Genomic DNA, 20,879 nt, shown 5'->3' on the forward strand with positions numbered 1-20,879 from the left:
GAGGCAAGCAGCCCACTTTTCTGCATGGCTCGTCCACTGAAGTTGGTTGCCAGCCCCCTGCCCTCAGCTGACTGGGTCTGGAAGGTTTTGGGGGAGCAGCTAGAAGATATGAAATGTAAACACGATCAAGAAACTTGTTGTATTTTAAGAGAAATGGGAAGATGAATTGGTGCATAACGAGGATCTCAGGGATCAGGAATCAAATTCTTTTGTGTAGCATCAACATAAACAGAAGCTGTGTTCTCTCCTAGCTGTGGTGACAATTTTGTGTAACTGAGAAATCAGTTCTACTAAAGAATAGATTAGGTCCCTAAATTCTTTAGGCTTCAACGTTTTCTTGCCTTATCATCCACAGAAAACATCATTTAAGTAGACTGCAGATGCAGGAGTCTAGTTAGTGATGTCTGAATATTGTATGTGTGTGTGTATGAGTGGGTGAATAGGGGGTGGTTTGGAAGAAGACAGATTAGATCCAGCTTCCCAGACTTCACCTATGCTGCAGAAATGGAAATGGTTGCCCAATGCCAAATCAATTCTTTTATAACACACATCCATGTGGTTGGGTAAGAATTTCCCACTTCCTCCATACCAAATAAAAAGGTCAGTGAGTAATCTAAGGCAGCAGTCAGTACCATTTACTGTTCAATACTGAAGCGATGGATATGGAGTAGATCAAATTTGTCCTTCCCGCCTACATGCCAGCCATGCTTTTCTGGGAGGAACCTCATGCCTCAGAAGATTTCTTACAAAAGCAAAACATTTCCCTCAATATCAATAACAAAATCTTCCCACCAGGCAGGTTGGAACCATTCACTGTGGGCAAGAATTTGGTCAATCGTTTTAAAAGGCAGCGTCCTGTACTTCTGGCTGACCTGGAGATACAGGCTACCCTAGTAGTGAGCAAAACCCAGTAATTAGTAAAGAAAGAAGGAAAAAGGGTGAGGGCTTCATTATTTCATAAGTATCTAGATGGCTTTGTTTATTTGTGAGAAGTATCATAGTGAGCGGATGTGCCACAAACAATTCTGAATTTTGATATTTTATTAAATTTTCATTTTGGTTGAGACTAATTTTGTCCCTTAAAGACCACAATATTATTTGCAGATCCTCCAAGTGGACAAGAAACTATCAGTAAAAGCCATTTGCTGCAAAAATGCGTGACCTTTCAGCAAGTTACCATAGAAAAGTGACAGATAATGCAAAATAGCTAAAACCAGTAAAACAGTCTGAACAGATCTGCTGATATGGCACTATATTTGACAGGTGTGCTTCTATTAGAACAGCAAGCTACAGCTTTTCTCAAACAGACAGATTCAAGTGGTTTTAGCAATTATCTGAACTTGAATGGAACAGGATGCAAGTGCTGTTAGCCTCAATCTGAAAGACACAGGTGGAAATGTATCTGTGGGAGCAAAGAAGCCTAAACTACCTGAGGGGGATTCAAGGCTGGTACCAGGATAGAAATACATTCTGTATTATTATGTGTAATTCTACAGGAGTGGTGCTGAGGAAGGTAAAGCAAGCTGTATGTCATAATGAGACTAAATAAGAACAGGTTTTAATCACATAAAAGCAGACTGCATAATAATCTAAGCAAAGCAGGTAAGTCAAAATTCTCATTTTTTGGACTGTCTCCACACTCAGATTTCAATGGGTATTAATAACAGCTTGGTTTATACGTTAGTGATAAATTCCATAGCTACAGATTATGGTGGGTCTTTTCAAACAGTTACGTCACTGTTCTTTTGAAACAAGTGCTCTGTGCTCTTGCTGCAACTAAAAGCACAAGCTCCCTAGGAACCCGAGCTGAAGTAGACAGCATGGCAGTCTTGCAGCAGGATCCACAGCACAGTCTGCTTAGAATAAAGAATTAGATGGAGTCAGAAACCATAACTATACAACAACAGCGATCCTATAACAAATCATTCTCATGGGCAACATATTTATTTGATGTTCAGATTTTAAGTTTCAAACTATATTAACTGGTAAAAAAAAAAAAAAAAAGCAACAGATATGAAATGAGTTACAAATACCTCAATCCTGACCAGACCAAAAGGATGACACGTTATAAGCACTCTTTCCATTGGTCCCAACAATAATTACAAGCACATCTACTTAAATGTACTGAATTTGCATGCAAGGCTGTGTCCCCATTGAATCAGACAACAAAACATTCAGGGCGCAATTAATGAGGCCCTTTACTATTGTGGCCCAGAGTGGTATTGTATACTGTGGCTTTTGGTTTTGGATCCACAGGCTGTTCTGTGGGACGATACGTTGCCAGCCTGAATCATACATCTTCAAAAAACAAAAAAAATCCCAACAAACACAAAAACTCCCCACAGCTGACACATATGAAGAGCCAAACACTTGATTATACTTGTGAGGTTTAAATAAACAATTGTTTTGTTTTTAAAACAGAACCACGCTTGGGCCATGTATCATGATGAGCAATGAAAAGATTTACTTTTTCATTAGTCATTCCCAAGCTTCTTTCCTACTGTTTTAAGAGAGAACAGTTAAGAGACTAGATTCAATTTTGATGCTTTCCCCCCTACTGTTGCTACAAGCCTTTTACCCACCTTTCCCTGTGCCACCAGTTCTCTCTGGGCTGCTGAAGCTGATTTCACAAGAGCACTGGTAGCAGCTGCAATGGATTTAGCTGCTTCCAGAATCTGTTCTTCAAAGTCCAGAGTCTCATCTGCTTGCTATAACCAAGAAAGAACAATGTCACACATTATTCACCTGAAAGTTTTAGTTTCAAGACTGAGGACATACACAAAGTGAGACAATATTTTGGAACACATCAGTAAATTCAATAAGACCCACAACATCATCTTTTGCAAAGGAGTTTCATATGGACTAAAGCTGAGAGTCAACATAAGTGAATTTAAATATTAAGTTGCCCTTGTGGCTGCTCACATGTGGAATTGAGTATCACACAAAATACTTAAAGAATTGGCTTCACCTTTTTAGCACATTACCTCCACTAGGGCTGCTACATTCAGGAAAGTGCAGGTCTGAAAAGAAATTCTTGTTTGCCAAATCAAGATTACCTTTTTAATACTATAATACTGGCTTTCAGGATTGCTAAAGTAGTTAGAACATTTTCTGAATATTTAAAGACTTTAAAGTGATAAATGTATGTTGTTTCATTCACTTATACTAAGAAACGTAACGTAGATACCAAGGAAGTGCATAGATCTAACAGCTTTGGTAAGAGCTGTCCTTTCACAGAGAGCAGCATTGTGAGGCAGTCCGGTTTAGTCATCTTGCAGATGTGAAGTTCCAAAGGTCTGTCTGGAACATTTCAGTCATCCAAATGCATCTTTCAACAAGCGTGAGCAAATATTATAGAGAGATCAGCTGTTCCTAATGAGGTTTCTTGCTATTTAAAATGCAAATCTATTGTTCCATAAAACAGCAACTTCCCTGACTTTCCAATCATTTAAACAAATGCTGAAAACATTTATCCACTTAAGCATGCTTACTGGCTTCTGAACAGTTACCAAAATAGATAGAGATAAATGGTTATTTCAAACAGAACCAGGCCAGGGCTATGTATTCTGATTTTCATACAATATAAACCAACAGAATGTATTTTGTTTATGATCAAGTCACAGGCCTGCCAGAATCCAATGCAGTGTGGCCAGCAAGGCTAGCAGATACAATACCAGAACAGATCACCTTGTGAGAGATGGGGCTTCTTAAACAACAAGTTTCTTCCAGTTATGCAACCAGAGTATTCTTGTGTCAAATAACTAACTATAGGAACACCAGCTAAGTGGGCTTTGAATCTGGAAACTGGGCATTTCATTTGCAAAGCTAAGTGCATCCTTCTAAATCTGAGTCAGGTTTAGTTCTCCTCTTACTGCAATCTGATGAAATAGCAGCCAATTATAAAATAATAAAATATAATTACAAGTAATTACAAAGCATTACAAAATGGCACATCAAGCAGTGCTCAGCCCTACAGCACTTCACATAACCACCATATAACTAAAAGAAAATCCAGGCAATGAAGCCATAGCATCCATAGACATCAGAAAACCAGAATGATCTGAAAATAAAAACTGACATGTAGATGAAGTTGCTTGGCACTTCAAAATTTTTCTTATCATTTAGGAAAAGCCACTGACTATGTATGGGTATAAATGGACTCGAAAATGAAGTCACTAGAACAGACAAACCAAAATTATTAGGCTAGCTGCAAAGTCTGTGGCATGAAATACCCTGAAAAAGTTGATTGCGCCATTAAAAAAATAAAACTTGAGATGCTTTTGTACTGTATTTTAACCAGTTTTCTGTAGAATCTCCATTATTAGGAGCAGCATAAAATCAGGGTTAATAGGAGAACAAATGAGGCCACAATCTCATTGCTAAACAGTAGAAAAAAATTCAAAAGATAAACCATTTTATTTTGAAGCAGCGCTCATCTTCTATTTCATAAAAATAAAAGCCATATGGGCAAGTTACTGCACTGAGCCATGGAAAACACAATAACCATTTCTGTGAAAGTCATTTCTTGGCACAGCTTCTGCTCACTGTCATAAAAGGCCCTACACAATTTCAAAGTCCCTCCAAGAGTAACTCTACTGATAAAGGAGCCCTTCATGTATATATTTTAAGTCAGATTATATTAGGAATCTGCAGGAAGTCTTCTAAACCTGCTTGTGAGTAAATGTACTCCTTCATATTGCCTTCTACTATGTTAAAACCCCCGGAGACAGGACAGAACACTGTAGGAATATGTTTGATATATAGTTGGATTAAATAACAACCTAATATATCAAACATATCACACAGAGTCCTGCAGAAAAAGGCATCCAGGTTTGATTCATCTTGGGGAAAAAAAGGACAAACTATCAGAAGATAACAGCAGGGAATTTATTGACTACTAAAGACACTTGTGTTTGAAGGCATGGGCCTGCGTAAAAGCATGAAGAGCATTCCAACAGAACAGGGTAGGTGCAGCAATACTCTATAATAGCTCACCTACCACACCTTTTTCCTTAAGTGTTCCTTTGCCAGTATTAGTGAAGCATGTAGCTTTTATTAGAGAAAACATTTTTCTTCCAAAAAAATACAGATTTTGGGGGGTTGTTATTTTACAGCCAGTGGCATATTTGCAGAACAGGAAGAATATATGGCTGCCTTGCAAGACACTTGACCCTCCACAACTGGAAAACAAAAAAAGGGAGTCCACACTCAGGAAAAATGCAATTGTCTTTAAAGCAAATATGACAGCCCAAACTTCCTTATTAAACAATAAAGAACAAATTGCTTCACAGATCATTCCCTTCCTGGAACACTGCAATGAGAATGCTGAACGAGTGTTATGTTACTGAGAGTAACAACACCTACTTAGGAGACTCCGCGAAGTGCTTGCCAAAGATAAGCTCAGAAGAAAGATTAAAACTGGGGCAGTGGACTAGGAGACTAAGCATTTTAAGGTCACATTCATCAGCAGCGAAATGACCAGGATTTAAAGCAGACAGAATATGCATCATTCAGTAAAATATTGGCAGCGGCTAGCAGGTCCGCGACTTATTAGACGTTGTTCTCTAGAATAAGAGAATTCCCAGTAGTGGAAAATTAAGAGATCTCATTCTACTGGTCTCAGTCAAGACATCAAGGGGGTATGATAGGTGCAAAAATATGAAGAGAAAACAAGGAAAATAAGAATTCTTAAAAGCCAGAAGTATAAAAAAATAAGATGGTGGAACAAATAAGCAAACCCCCTACCTTCAACTATAATAGATAAGCTGGAACATACAAAGATGAAAGTTCCAAGACTAAATCAAATGACTCCCACTCCCTTACCCCAAAATAGAGAATCAGCCACCAATTAATAATGATGAAGATGATGGATTTCCTCCAGGCAGATTATTCTAAAATTACCAGCTAAGGACTTCTCTGCCAGTTCACTTAATGATGATTACTGTCAAGCAAAGCAGGATTTGGTCTAAGCTGTCTGGTGGTCCAGTGGTCTGTTCCATTGCAGAAGAGAGCTACTATTCCTGCATAAGAAAAATCAGTTGCATCCACCTTCGTACCTAGTCTAGGCATTCGCACTACAACACCACGTATGTTGTCAAAAACAAACATGAGAAAGACGGAGCCTGTTCAAAGCAGGAAATCCTATGCCGGGAGGATACAAGCTACAAGCCTTCAGGAAAAAAAGTGGCATTTGAGCCCCTCTGGGATCCTCCTAGTACCTTGGATGTGTATTACAATCCACACTGTGAAAGGGATTAAACATCTAAAAAAGGATGCAAAGGCTGTTTAAATCCCAAATTAAACAAACAGTTGGATACAAATTTTAGTTTCAGAAAATGACAAATAAACAGACCAATAAATCACAGGCAGACTGGATAGTCAAATTAACATGTTAAACGAGGAGCAGGTGTGAGATCTGCATTCACTGGAAAATTACAATGACCCTAGAGCAGCTTAGATGTTGGAAGGAAACTGCTGCATGGTTCCCAGGCAACACACATACACCATTGTGCAGTGGTTGTATAGAAAAGGTGATGGAGGACTCTTCCTCTCCTCAGCCTATGTCCTCTGCTCTGCAGGATCTCTTCATAAAGGACAATTTTTCTTTACAAATAAGATGGATGTACTTGTAAAAAAATGCAGGACAAAGAGCATTTCTTTTTCATAAGGTAATTTATACCCATCACTAAGCAGGGAGAGGTGGGTGGAAAGACCTCAAAGAGTGAAGCTACCAATAGTTATTTCATCTGATGTTCCTGAGTGACAAAATACCACCCTCCACTGAAAACAGTCATCCAAATTCAAGGTTCTTGAGGCCCTGCTTTTTAAAAAGGCTTCTCATTAGCTTTACTTAGAAAACAGTTTTGCACCTACAAAGCAGCATAAAGAGGGAAATAGATACATAGTCCTTTCCCAAAGCCTATTACACAGCCAAAGCATAATTTTCATTTTAAAGAGATAGACTTCTAGGCAACGTGGTAATTGCTTCTAAAATCTGTCTGTTATTCCACACTGGACAAAAGGTAGCAATCTTGTGAGCTATACATACAACCACAAGTAACAGGAGTTTCATTTATTCTCTCTGTACCATACATGAAAATAGTTGGCTTAATTTCATATAATATATTCAGAGATACATTTGAAATGATCTGGCATCATGCAACACTACTTGCTTTCATAATGAACTGTAATTTATTTTCCTTCAGGAAAGTTAAATAGAAAAAGTCTGACCACATATCTGATTTGATACTGAAGCAGCTACTCCGTTAGCATAGCATAAAATGTTATCTTTTTAACCTTAGAAAATCCTGAATGCCTTTTGCATTCTGCTGAATCCCTTCTGTGTTGCTGCTGCTTTCTCTTGCTATACTACAGACATTCAGATAGGGTCTTCAAAGCAACGCGAGAATGACTTTTCACATCAGTAAAATGTGTTTGGAAACAGTAAAGTAAATAATCAGCACTAATGATACCATAACTCTTAAAAACATTTCTGACATTTGGCTTTTCTTCCTTTGCTTGCTCATGGCTGGTGCTTGACTCACTCCCTGAACAGTATCTTTTCACTCTCTTCTTTCAGGGGTAAGTCCCATCCAGTGTTGTGTCTAGTGGCACTGAGACTGAAGCAAGGTTTGACTGTTGATACCTTTATCATGGACAGTAACATCATAAACAGCAATATATGGGCTATGTGCATCCTCTGCTTTGTTAACTTCAAAGAAACAATGGGGATGGACACTCACCTTTGGCTTGGCTCTTGGTTTCAGCTGCTCTAACTTCTTTGCTGCAGCCTCGATTGATGCTGCAGCCCCAAGCAGCTCTGTCTCTGCAATGACTGTTGGGTCTTCTGGGTCCACCCACTCTGTCCCTGAAATTAATGGAGACAAAGACAATAACTTCAGTGCCACTGTGAGTTGCCATTCAAATGGGGTGATTTACAATCAGACTTCAAGTGTCAAATACAGAATGCACATTGTAGAAAGCTCATTTAGTGCCATAATGGCATAAAAACACTGTAGTTTGTGCCATTGAGAGCAAAACATGAGTCAGATTAAAAAAAAGCATTTTACAGGATTATTCTGTTGTGAAAGTAACTTAATTAAGAACTGTGTAAGCAAAGCAGCTTCAAAAAGGGATACTGGCCATACTGGGAACAAAAGTAGCTGCCACTCAACATTAGTTTCTCAGAGCTCTTACAAAGATGGTTTCTAACTTGACCAAGTTGTAAGGTACATTGAGAAGTCTGACAGAATGGTAAATGGTAAAGAGGACCCATTATAGACAACGGATCATCATCCACAGCACACTTTTCAGAGTCCCTTTTTTGGCAGTGGTTAGAGATTAAGCTGGTATTGACTGAAAAAAGTACACTTCTGGCAACATGTTTCTAACAGCAACGTAGAGAAGGTCAAAGTTGTTTCTGTAACATATCCACAGGTCAGCTTTTTTACTTTTTGGCATTTCTCTTGGCTCAAAGAAATTTTGTAGGTCCACAAAATTAATACTTGGCTGGAGGCAATCTCAGATTTTTGGAAGTTCTCACTGCATTATAATTTCAAATTTCATAACATTATTTTCTGGATGACACGATTCAGAAAGCATCCATGTTCTGGACTGAGGGAAGCAATGAAACAGCCAAAACAAAAGTCAGATGGAGAGAGAAAAGGAAGCCAGAAAGAAAACTTAAGTTCATAACTACTAAGGGCAAGGGGGGAAAGTGGTGTCACAGATGGAAATAGAAAAGAATGGGAAGCAGTGTACACCAAGCAAAGGAAGACTAAACTAGAACTGAAAAAATCTCTTATGGCCTTGTTAAACTATTAAAACTTGATCAGAAAATTTGGGTGAACCTAATATTAAAATATCGACTGAAACACCAATCGTTACTAGGGAAAAACAGCTTAGGAGAAGGATACTGGCACTTTGCATCAGGAATAACATAACCCCTGTCTGATTCATCAAACACCAAAGGAAATAGGCTTGAATGCTTGAGGACTAACATTGCACCAGCTGAAGAACGATGCAGTTTCTGCTCTGGGTGACCAAAACACAGGACAACACAAAATGACGGGTTCCTCTTTAAGATGTGCTGGGAGAAAGCTGAAGTACATGGGACTGTAATCTCATGAGCTACATCTCATGCTGCTAATCCCTATATAGTTTGTGTACATATATATACACACACACACACACACACATACCTATATGTATTTTATATAAAATATCAAAACATTACCAAATACCATTTTTCAGCTCAGTTGGTTTACAAGTTGAAGGAATTCTATATTAAACACTAATATTGGCAGATAAAGCAGGGAAAAAACCAACTTTGATACAGGCAGCATGTGTAAAGACGGTCAAAACCAAACTTGTAAAATCCATCAGTTCCTCTTCAAAAAATAACTTTTCACAAAGGGGAAAACCTTTACATGCTAAATTGGTTAGGAGATATAATTTTATTGTTTATCTATTAATGAAAAGTAAGAATAGTTAAAAACATTTTGTTTTCCACTAAAAAGCCTCTAAAGTGAAATAAAAAAATTCCCTTACAGGCAGTGAATGAAAAAAGAAAGAAAAATTGAATTTTTATTTTAATGAATATAAATAAAAATGCAAATGAATGAATGTCTCCAAAGATGAGGACAATAGAAATTTTTTTTTTAAAGCATTTAGGGAAGAGAAAAATTCTGATATTGGCTTGGCTTGTTAGAAAATGCAAGTTTCAAAACATAAGAAATAGTGCAATAAAAGGCTGAAGAATTCAAGAAAATTACCTGAACAAGGAAAAAGCACAATGCAGGTCACTGTTATATGACACAAAGTAACTATATTAAAATACAGAGGAAGGAATAAAAAACAAACCACACACACACAAAAAGAGACAACCAAACACAAACCATAAGAAAATAAGGAACTCCCACGTATGAAGAGTGTTTAGTCAGGATTTGTTTCCAAGAAATGTGTACTCATAAAAGCAGGAAATAACCGAGGTAAATCTGCACTGTATATTACACAGAATATCAGAAAAATTGGTATGGAGTTCTCTGGCCTAGCTTAGCAAAGAATGATTGACCAAATATGAATTTACTAGAAGCCTTTGTTAAGGGGGAGGTAGAATTAAAAAAAAAAAAAAAAGAGTTATTACACTGCTTTATTAAAAATATTTTACTTTGGTATTCTGTTACCTACGGGATTAAAATGCTCATGTACCCTCCTGATGGCTGTGAAGATTTATTCATACTAAAGCTCCCAGTATTTCTATTAATAGCAGATGTAGTCTGATATTTAATAACACCACCCTTAAAATGTATTAGTTTCATTTAAAATGTATAATATTAGAAATGTCATCCTAAGAGTTCACATGCATCACTGGATAAAAATTTTACTAAGGAAGTCAGTATTTGAGAAAAATATCACTCCTCTGTTATAAGAATAGTGAAGTTCTGCTAAGCAATGGAATTCATTGCTTATTTGAGTGCTGAATTTATATTTGACCTCAAGGTTTTTTTTCAGTTCTAAGAGTTCAGGAAATGATCCGGATGACAATTTGCTGAAGTCTCATTGTTTCACTAACATACTTTATCAGGGCAAGACCCAGACAAAGGCACAGAGAGAACTATAGGTCTAAAACTTACATTATTGCCAGAGTCTGAGTATTAATTCAGTAAGATGATGGTTATGCCCTTTTATTTGAAGCTGGAAAGCAGCTATTACTGCAAAGCAAAGGATTTATTTTGACTGAACAAATGTGAGCGTAAGGAAAGGAACCAGCCATAAATTACAATTCAGCCACCAGTTCAAGAGCAGTGATGTTGTATTTTGTTTTCTGCTGCTGTGCCTCTTGAGTACTCTGCTAGATGGTTCCATCTCCATTTACAGATGACTTATGACCAATCATATGGAGTGGGAGAAGGTCAAATATACACGTTTACCAACACTGCAAACAAGTGAACATCAGCAGAGAAATTAAAAGAACAGAAGTAGCTGTTGCCAAGACATCTAGAACATACTAAAAGGGTGTTTTTTTAGCTTTTAGTTTTATTTTGAACTACAGAAATGACAGATCATAATCTCCGTGCTGGGAGCAGGCTGCTCAACTCACCTTTCATTGCTTCTGCTGACTGGATGAGCTCTGTAACAGCACCAGCAACCCGCTTGGAGAAAGAGGCCAACTGATGCTTCAGTTCTGGAGTTGGTTTTTGAAGGATCTAAAGGAAAAGATAAAATGTAATAATGGTAAGGGTTCCAGAGGATGCAGGAACACTCTCAAGGCACACTAGTGAAAGCTGTATTTTGTACAGCAGTTGGCTGAGATAAAACATCAGTCCAGTGAGAGAAGTATGATTGTTGGGGGCAAAGGCTTCCACAGCAATGTGACGCACACTAGGAGAGCAGTACTGCCTTGCATTTCTACACAAACTGTCAATATTGGCTGGAAGCTCTCAGTACTAAAACTAGAGCAGAATTCTCCAAAACAGAGGCACATGTGTGAGTATGGGAGGAACATGCAGCTTTAGCACTCCGTTCTCAGATACTACAGTCATTCTACTTATGCATCAGGCTTAGTATTTCTAAACTGCTGGAGAGGAGCTGATTTTCTACTATTAACAAACTGGTTGGTCACTATTTCTAAGAAACAGAATTTCAGAGTTCTGCAAGCTAGTGCTAATTGCCTGTTCTGGGAAAAATCAGCAACGGAAATGCCAACCCTGGGTGACACCCTTCAATGCAAGGGAAAGACAGACACCTCTGAACTAAATTTGCATCAAGTATTAATCTGTGCTTCTTCAAATGGAAAACAGTCAGACATTCAGACAGTGAAGTTGAATTCTTCCCCCGAACAGGGACAACATCTGCATTTTAATTACTGTAGTGTAAGGAGAGAAAAGATTAAGTTCTGGAAATTCATTTATACTCAAAAACTACTTCTGAAAGTGACAGAGAGATTTAAGAGCAGAACAAGGGGTTGAGTCTCCCAAGTCACATGCAGGTGGGCATTTGCCTAACGGTTTCCAAAACTTCCCTGCAAAGCAGCTCTGAAAAGTAGGTGTACATTAAAAATACATTTTATCTTTTTGTGTGTTTGCCATTTTGCAGTCAAACGCTCAGCCCCTTACTTTGACAGAATAAACTAAACTGATTTATTTTTTTTTTTAGCTTGGTCTGGTGAGAACTCTGCCAGACAAGGAATTGTGTCTTTCTGGAACTACCATGTCAGGGTGTGGGTGGACTTTGGGGGTGTCCTGTCTGGCATGAGTTGGAGAGCTCTTTGTGAGATTGTGTTGGTTTGAGGTTTTGGGATGGCATTGAGTAGGTGTCTCTTATTTTCCTGGAATCAGGACTGCGAAAAAGTACATTAAAGTGCTTTCGTAAAGATCACATAACCTGTTTGGTCTAGGGGACAGGAGTGTGCCAAATATGCCTAACACTTATAATGGGCTTAAAAGAAGACTGAAGTGCCTTATTTTAGTGTCTTTGCCAGGGACCATTTTTAAGTCAGGACCCATGCTGCCTCCAGATCTGATCCAGAATCCAACCTCATTTAAACACTTCCAGTCTCCCTTCTGTCTTGGAGTTTGAGATGAAGTTCTGAGTTTACTTCAGCTTGCTTTCCTGAATAACAAACCTGGTCATAAACTTGTGACAAACTGATAAAAATGGGTCACTAGCAGCCATTATAAGAAGGAAATCAGAGAGATTATTCTCCTTGAAGGGATCCAGTATATGCATGCAGACTCCTCCTTACCAGGAGAACATGTTCCAGGAGTTCCAGGTATCCCAGGGTACATTCTGTTCCAAAGCGCAGGGCTCTGTCTCGAACTTCTTCACTCACATCTGGGTGATATGATGCTTGCTGAGAAGGCAAAACAACATTAGTACCCCAAAACTGCTCCCACAAGAAGAGGTCAACACAGAGAAGATAGAGGAAAGAGAAGGAAGAGATTTTTCATAATGTGCAAATGACATTTGAGCTTGAGGGCCAGTCGTTTCTGTTGTAAAGGTGTAAGCAAAGTCTGCTTAGAGAGCAATAGAGCTCCAGTTCTGAGGATGGCACTGGGAACACTTTTCCTTTTATCAGCACATCTTCCTGCCTGGGTGTGCATCTGCAGTCTTTCTTAGCATCCTTCCTTGGGTATTATCAGCAGGTTTGTTGTGTCTCTCACGTAAGGTAACAATGTCCTGGCACTCATAGTTTTTTCTGTCAGTTGAGAACAAATAGACAACCCTGAAGAAGCATTTGAAAATACAAGAGGATTTTTGATTTCTTCTAATGAAAATATGTCTCTTGGAAAATACCTTGGAGACAGAATGGACTCTTGGTTTATGTTTATACTGTTCTCCAGGGCAATGGTTATGCTATTGTGGCTCTTCTTTATTGCTAATACCCACAAAAATCAAAATTATGAGTGTAGTTTTGCCACCCACAAATGGTTGTTTACATCTTACAGGTTAGAAATACACCAAACCATTTTTTTGTAAGCTTGTGCAGCCTACCAACAAGGAATGAAAGCAAGAGTGTCCATCTGCTTTAGAGATCAAAGTGCTGGGCTGGTCCTGAAGGCTTGGGGCCAATCTGAGCTCAACTACCTCAGTGCTTGCCTCAAATGTGGGTCTTTCACTTTGCCTTCTCCATTCTGCAAGATCGAGATAATAGTTTGATCCTCATAGAAAGCTTTGCAAAAATGGCAGATGAAAAGTACTCCAGAAGTGCCAGGACCTTGTTACCCTACATGAGAGACACAACAAACCAACCAACCCACCCACCCACAAAAAGGATTAGCTGCTTTTTGTTATCTGGTACCATGTTGTAAGTAACAGCTTATGAATGGCTTCATCTTGACATCAGAATATAACACAGCAACAGGCAGTGCTGGAACCAACTGTTTAAATACAGAGAAGCAGCAGCAGAGCCAGTTCTTTGAGTTCTTAAGGATTTCCACTGCATACAATGTCTGACATCTGACATAAGCCTGACTAAATAATTTTATTTTTAACAATAAGTGAAAACTGCAGCCTTTTCACGCCTTCTGTTTTCTAAAATAAACTTCTAGGAAACTTCTTCATTGAACAGAAATAGTAGTTGTTGACAAATGAAACTTCTTAAAAATCTTAAAACCCAGCATCTTCTCTAACAGAACATCTCTCCTTCCACCCCTGCAGCCTCATATCTTCCATTAGGACAGGGGATTGTCTCAGTGCTCACTTGAATTTTGAGCCCTGCCCGCAACCCTCAACATCCCAAGCAAGTGCTGGTGTCAGCTGGGCCTGGAGCTGGTCCATGGGCTCCCTCTGCGGGGAAGTTCAGGATCAGCAGAGCACAAAAATGGTTCATGAACCTCCTTCATCTCTTCATCTTGTCAACAAATAATCTGAAGGGAAAGGGGATGGAAGGAAACAGGGCAGGATTTTCCCCATCTTTACTATACTTCAAACAAGTTCCAGAGGGCCAAAAAAAATCCAGAATGGTTTATTTTTCATTTTCATGTAGGGCAGAAGGATCCCCCAGTGTTTCATGTGAATACATTGTAAGCACCCTAATATGCCTCTTCTGCACTTAAATATTATTGTTACACATGCAGTTAGAGCGAACATCTGTAGGAGAGAAATAGAAACTTCCTGTTATGATTTGCATATGTAACCAAAACGGACATCTGAATATTTTGGGAGCATTTTTAAGGTTCAATGAGTCCTAAAACAAACCATATAATTCACAGCAGACTAAAGAGGTGACCAAGTAGTTTTAAGATGACATTTTTCTAACCCAGAAGCATGCCAACAGAAATCTCACTGCACCAGTTAGGACTTGCAACAGTCTGAACTACATTCTGTACAATTCTACCCTAGATCATATAATTGCACTTTTGTCTTTGCATAAGGGGCATCGAAACCTCATTATTTGTCAGTGCTTATCATACAGACTAGCTTAATCACACTGGAAACCCCTCCAGTATCTGTCACATACCACAAAACTCAAGTTGCACTGCATTGCACAGCTTTTGTGGCATAGGGAGACTAACACTGCTGGTTCCTACCCCTAAATTTCAAGGGATGTGGCTTATCACAGAAATATCACATACAGTTATCAATTTGTAGAAATTAACGGCATAAGATTGCTAAGTCTCTGAGCAAAATTTGTAGGAACAGGAAACCTGGACAAGACAAAACTAGATCTTAAGTCTTTGCAGGTCTAAACTACACTATGGCAAGTTTGCTGTTATGTGTGAATGTTCCTTACTAATTTAGAGTACTGGAGCCTAATTCATGGAGGAATCAATTGTCTGCAAAGGGTCCTTGTCAGTGTATCATTATACATCAGCAAAATGATTCCCAGCCATTTCCCTTCCGTAAATTACTTTGAAGGTAATTCCCTGGGAGATCATGAATGCTTTCCAGCATCCCAGACCTCCGTTATTCATTTTGCAGGAAGTTTCACCCTGTCAGCATCCAGCAATGCATGAACTCCAAAAACCATTGAATTAACTGGAAGCAAATGTAAACATAAAAAGGTGAATGTCCCTAATGAAATGTTAAAAATTACATGTCAGGCTGCATATTGTGTGAGTGTATTTATAACATTTTTGGAAACAGAAGATTCTGTTGCTAAGAATTTGCTGCCTATTTGGAGAAACTGAAACAAAAACACATCTATACACTAGCCACCTGCAAAGGACAAAGGATGTTTACTGCACCTCCACATCTGAATTCATGCCTGAATGGATTTACCAGAACAATGCACAACTATGAACTGTTCTTAGCCTCCCTTAGAAGTTTCAATTAACTGGATTGTGCCTAAGACATATTAGGTTACAGTAGTTCCTATATAAGTAGCACAGTTGTTTAGTTTACCCAGGAAAATTAGAGCTGCTTTGTTTTGTTGACCTTCTGAGGACATAACCAAAATTTGAAGCATGCAAAGTCTTCAAGAACTGTCACACTCTGAAAACCCTGTCAGAAAACTAAGTCAAAATAAAAAGTTCCATTCAAATCATTTTGTATAAATCCAAGTCTAAGTTACATTAGAACTTGCACTTTTGTACAAGGATCTTTTTAAAAACAAAATTAACCCTTCCACCTGGGAGTGAAGCGTTTAGGATTTGACCAAATACTGAAAAATCAGATACCTCACAGAGCACCATTATTTTATCGTCATCCTCCACAATTTTAAAGGCAAAAATAAATAAAGATAATTTCTAGGCAAAGGCACTTGCACGTTACTACTGAAGACCAAAAGGAACTAAGTTTTTATAATCCTAGATTATTTTTATGCCTAGATTTTTTTTTTTTATCATCAAAACAAAGCCAAACGGTTTAATAGCCGTTTATATGACATACACTTCCACCCCAGTTTTGCAGGTCAGTGGTTGAAAGTTATCTAGCTCAAACAAGTATAGAAAAGAGGGTACCAATAAAGGCAAAATGCATTTTTGAAAAGTGCAGAAGAAATCGAACAAACCAACAGGTTTAGTTAAGGGGCAAAGGACTGCTAAAAATAGACCTGAGTGATTCCTTTCACTGTTCCTAGAAATATTGAAATCATATTTGTGACCATACGATTGTTTGCACATTCTAATACTTGCACAGATTTCCAGTTTAATAAGACACTGAAAACTAGGAGATTTCAGGCCAAATAAAACTTCTCATTTTCACAGAAAGAAAACAGCCAATATTAGCACTGCTTTTTTTTGTGCATTGCACAGAAAAGCCTTTCTCAGAGAGACCTCTTCTTAAAATTATCATAACCATTAACTTTCTCATCTGAAAATCAAATCATTAATACAAATAACATTCAAGAGATTTAGACACACACACACAAGCGCACTCTTGGGCAAGGAAGTGAATCTTTACCTTACAAGCTGTCAGCATGTCAGCCACTGCTTTGCGGCTCAGATTTGCTGTAGCAATCACATCCTCCTGTCTGCATGAGTTCCCAGCTGCAACAGCTTTGGCAGTTGCCATGGTGATTCCTTTCGTCATCCGGATCGATTCTTCAGGTGATGATGTCTTTTCTGGAACCTCGCTTGACTGAAACACCTGAAAGTGAAAGCAGAAGGAAAGCCTGATGCCAGTCAAGTCAGAGCAGAACCACCATGAGAAAGAGACAGCAACTGGCAGCAGCCTTTGAACAGCAGGAAATTAGAAACAGATTTGCAGTACTCTAATATCATTCTCGCCTGGTCCTGATAAGCCCACTCACCTACAGACAGCAGAGAGAAACAATAAGCTGAGGGAAGCGTACAAAAGGCAAATGTCTGGACAAAACTGACCCCAGTCAATGCCATGCTCCCGGTTCATCAATTTTTCACTCTCTCTCTCCGGAAATGGAAGCAACGTTAAAAAGAAAGTCTAGTTAAATATGTAAAGGACATCCCCCAGTGTTGCTCAGATTCAGTCCCTGGAGTTCCAAGTCAAGCTTGATGCATTTTCTGGAGCATGTATGTGCCATCCTTGGCAACCTCTCATGATACTCAACTTTTCTCACTATGAAAGAAATGACAACACCACCACCACAGACCCATTCCTTAGCAATGCTGACAAAAAAAAAAGGAAGAGGAGGGACATTTACCAACCAGACTGAGAAAGCAGATGTGATAATGTACAGTCCTTCAATGACAGATCTGGACAAGTTTTAGATGAGAGTTATGGGAAGGAAGGTGTCTTAGTCAGGCCTTCGTCAGGATTCAAGACAGTAATATGCACTGGATATCATATAGAACATTCCTGATCAGGTACCGAATCAGGAGTTTTTACAACTGCACACACTGTATGAATTCCCAACTATATACAGGTATTATTTTTTAAAAATGGCAAAACCACCAACAACAAAATTAGTTCTTGCTTTCTTATAACAGCATTGCTCACACCATGTAGGACAGATGTTTTATGGAGAGCACTTGAGAAGGCAAAATTGTACCAGTGCAGTGTAAAAATTGCTAATCCACAGACTATACAACAAAATATATTTTCTGCTGAAGACTATGTCTATAGTTTTTTAATAAAAATGAACTGTAAGTAAAAGAAGGAAAAAAAAAAATCAGGCTTCTTCACAAACCTGCAGATATCAACTTATGTCATTGACTAGTTACTAGTAAACAAACAAACAAACAACCACCAAACACCTGAATGCTGCAGCTGGAGGCTATACTTTTATACCTAAAAGGAGGAGGAAAACAATTGTCATGATGCAACACCCAATCTGGGAGAGAATTCCATGCTATTTGTAATTCCTTCTCAGACAGATTCTCAGGTAGCAGACTATGTGTCACTGGTAGTATCATTTCATAATAAAGAAAAGATAGAAACAAGAGTAAATCTGCAGGTGCAATATGGCTGTGATGCTGACATTACTGAAGTTAGGATCAAAAAAAGAGCAAACAGCGTGGGACTCAGAAAATAATATCTGTCATGAAAGCTTAATGCTTAAAGAACAAAGAAGCAGTTGCTTCCAGATTTGTATGACGGTAGCATCTCAGATCTCAAAGTGGGGGTCTGGTCACGTCTGAAAGCAGACAGGCTGAAGTGGCATTGTATTTGTACATGCAGAGGTGATTTGCAACAGATAAAGAAAAGCAAATGGCATCCAGTGCACTGGAAGGTGGTAAAGCATGGCTAGAGGAGTGTGCCTGGGCAGGCTGGTCTAAGAGCACACACTTTTAAAAACTGCCACGTATGGCTACTGCGTTCTGTACCGTGAGTTCCTGTTTGATGTACTCAATTGTGGCCTCAAGAGCTCTTGTCCCTCGTGTAGCTTCATCTTCCACAGCTTTAACAGTCTTCAAAAGCGATGTGACATTTGTTACCATCACCTGGAGGGAGAAGACGACAAAAATATGTGATTCCTTCCTCCCATTTTTCAAAGGCAGCAGGGTATGAAGCAAGGCAAATTAATCTGGGTAGCATTATCGCTTCTAATAGGGCCTAACAGGCTTCAGGAACAGTACTTGTTTATGGGATTAAATATCAGCTCTCCTGTCAGCTAGTTTCTGAGGGCTCCCTGCAAGTTGCAGGAATGTAGCACAACTAACTGTATAGAGATACCATCATAAGTGTGAGTGTTCTAGCAAAATTTTTACCAAAAAATGGAAAATTCACAACATTTCCAGGATAGGTCTCTTTTACAGGTTATGTTAGTGCCTTTTCTTCCTGTACATTTTACACTGCAAGTTGAGAGAGATGTGAATCAAGGTATGGCATTTCTTTTTGAAATTTACACAGTGCATTCTCTGCAATCCAATAAAGCCCCAGGTAAGCAAGCAGCCAAACACCACCCTCAAGCCCAAATGCAGATATAGAATCAGTGTTACTGCTCCCATTACAAACCCAATAGTCCTGATGCAGAACATCACTGTAATAACTACACCTTTGCTGTACCCCAGTATGCTAGGATACAAATAAAAGAAGAGACTGAAAGGCCAACTTCTTGGCAATTACAACTTAAAATACAGAGAGCTCTTCACAGCAGGAAGTGCCAAGAAACCAGTTTTCTGGACTAGAAGGGTCATTTTCAAGTAGTGCCTCAACAGTGCGCTGTTCTCATGTGCTCTGAAAGGAAGCGAGGCACAGATCTTACAGGTAAGCAACAGACATGAGGGTCAGAAGAGCTTGTGGCCAAGCAAGAAGCTACCACGACACTCTCATACTATGAAAGCAGAAGCAATACTGCCTAAATCTCCACATCTGGAAATATTTTGTAGACAGGAAGCCACAAGATACTTGTGAGGCAAATATCAAAGCTCAGGTGCAGGGAAAATAAAGCACAAAGACGTCACAGGTGTGGTGTAATCTCTATGAGTTTTGAGCTCTGATAACTCTGTACTTCCTGGAAAAACCTAGGAGAGAGGGGTCAGAAGTGCACAATATCCTACTGTAGAGTTATTGGAGGGGGTTTTCTCCCTCCTTCTCTCCCTCCCCTTCTCCCCACCTTCACCAAGCTACAAGGCCACATGCTTATCCTGAGCATTTGTCGTTGTTTAGAATGTAGTATTTAGGTATAATTTTATACCAGATAAATTTTAGCATATAACATTGTTAAAAGAGAATCTGCCCTCAGATATGGGCTTGCAAAAGAAAGACGTTTCCTTTCAGAAAGATTACAGTTCTTACATCAAAAACACAGAAGTCCTCTGACAGAATACAAAAATGGATAGCATCACGGAAACTAAATAGCATCATCTTATTTTTCTGCAGTATCCCAGGATTATAATGAAACAAAGAAAGAGAGAAGATTTCAGGCAATCAGCAAATTGCTGAAATCCAAGTCTTGCATGTCTATCAAGTGTGATTGCACAGATACTTTCAAATAAAATGTAAGAATAAGGTTTTACCTTGGCAGCACCTTTCAGCTGGTACATGGATGGATCATCTGCTGGTTTGCTGGCAGCTCCTTTGGTAGCACCAATGAGATCAGAAAGGGCCTTTGCAACATCCTTGATGGCATTGATCAGGACAACCTATGGGAATGAGAAACAGCTGTAAGCCCCAGGCAAGAAATGGCTGTCTGGATGAGGGTGCGATTTTTAGAACAGAAATAAACAAAGTCTACTACTGATATGCAAATAATACCACCCTCCCTCTTCCCCAGTAAAACATGTATGGGAAAAGGAAAAGCTGTGTTGATAGCTGCAGAGTTTCGTGCAAACGGTCAATCTATAAAAGCGACTATTTATTGTGAAGAAATGGAAATGCTGTTTGCAGATACAATTTCCTTCCTCCGAGCTTCTGTAAGAGGAAGTTTACTTTTATGCACGTTCTTCACCCTTAGGGTGAAAGCAGGATGAAAGCAAGAAAAGAAATTTATTATAAGCTTAAGGTCTAATGCTACAGTTATGTATCAATTCTGAAATCACCTACTGAAAGATCAAATGTACTTGCTATGGCCAGAT

General features: G+C 38.9%; 1 protein-coding gene across 8 annotated transcripts in view; it reads right to left on the reverse strand.

Moving 5' to 3' along the window:
• Positions 1-20,879, reverse strand: part of TLN2 (talin 2) — a 163,241-nt gene that overhangs the window by 6,218 nt on the left and 136,144 nt on the right. For all 8 annotated transcript variants that reach the window (XM_065847858.2, XM_071813815.1, XM_065847857.2 and 5 more), the window contains 7 exons: positions 20,322-20,447; positions 18,687-18,803; positions 16,846-17,031; positions 12,746-12,853; positions 11,102-11,207; positions 7,743-7,867; positions 2,583-2,708 (listed from right to left, as the gene is read on the reverse strand). In XM_065847858.2, coding sequence (XP_065703930.1) covers positions 2,583-2,708; positions 7,743-7,867; positions 11,102-11,207; positions 12,746-12,853; positions 16,846-17,031; positions 18,687-18,803; positions 20,322-20,447 — 894 coding nt within the window. The remainder of the gene's footprint in view (positions 1-2,582; positions 2,709-7,742; positions 7,868-11,101; positions 11,208-12,745; positions 12,854-16,845; positions 17,032-18,686; positions 18,804-20,321; positions 20,448-20,879) is intronic.

Source organism: Patagioenas fasciata, chromosome 12 (genome assembly GCF_037038585.1).
Source record: "Patagioenas fasciata isolate bPatFas1 chromosome 12, bPatFas1.hap1, whole genome shotgun sequence".
Taxonomy (NCBI): Eukaryota; Metazoa; Chordata; class Aves; order Columbiformes; family Columbidae; genus Patagioenas; species Patagioenas fasciata.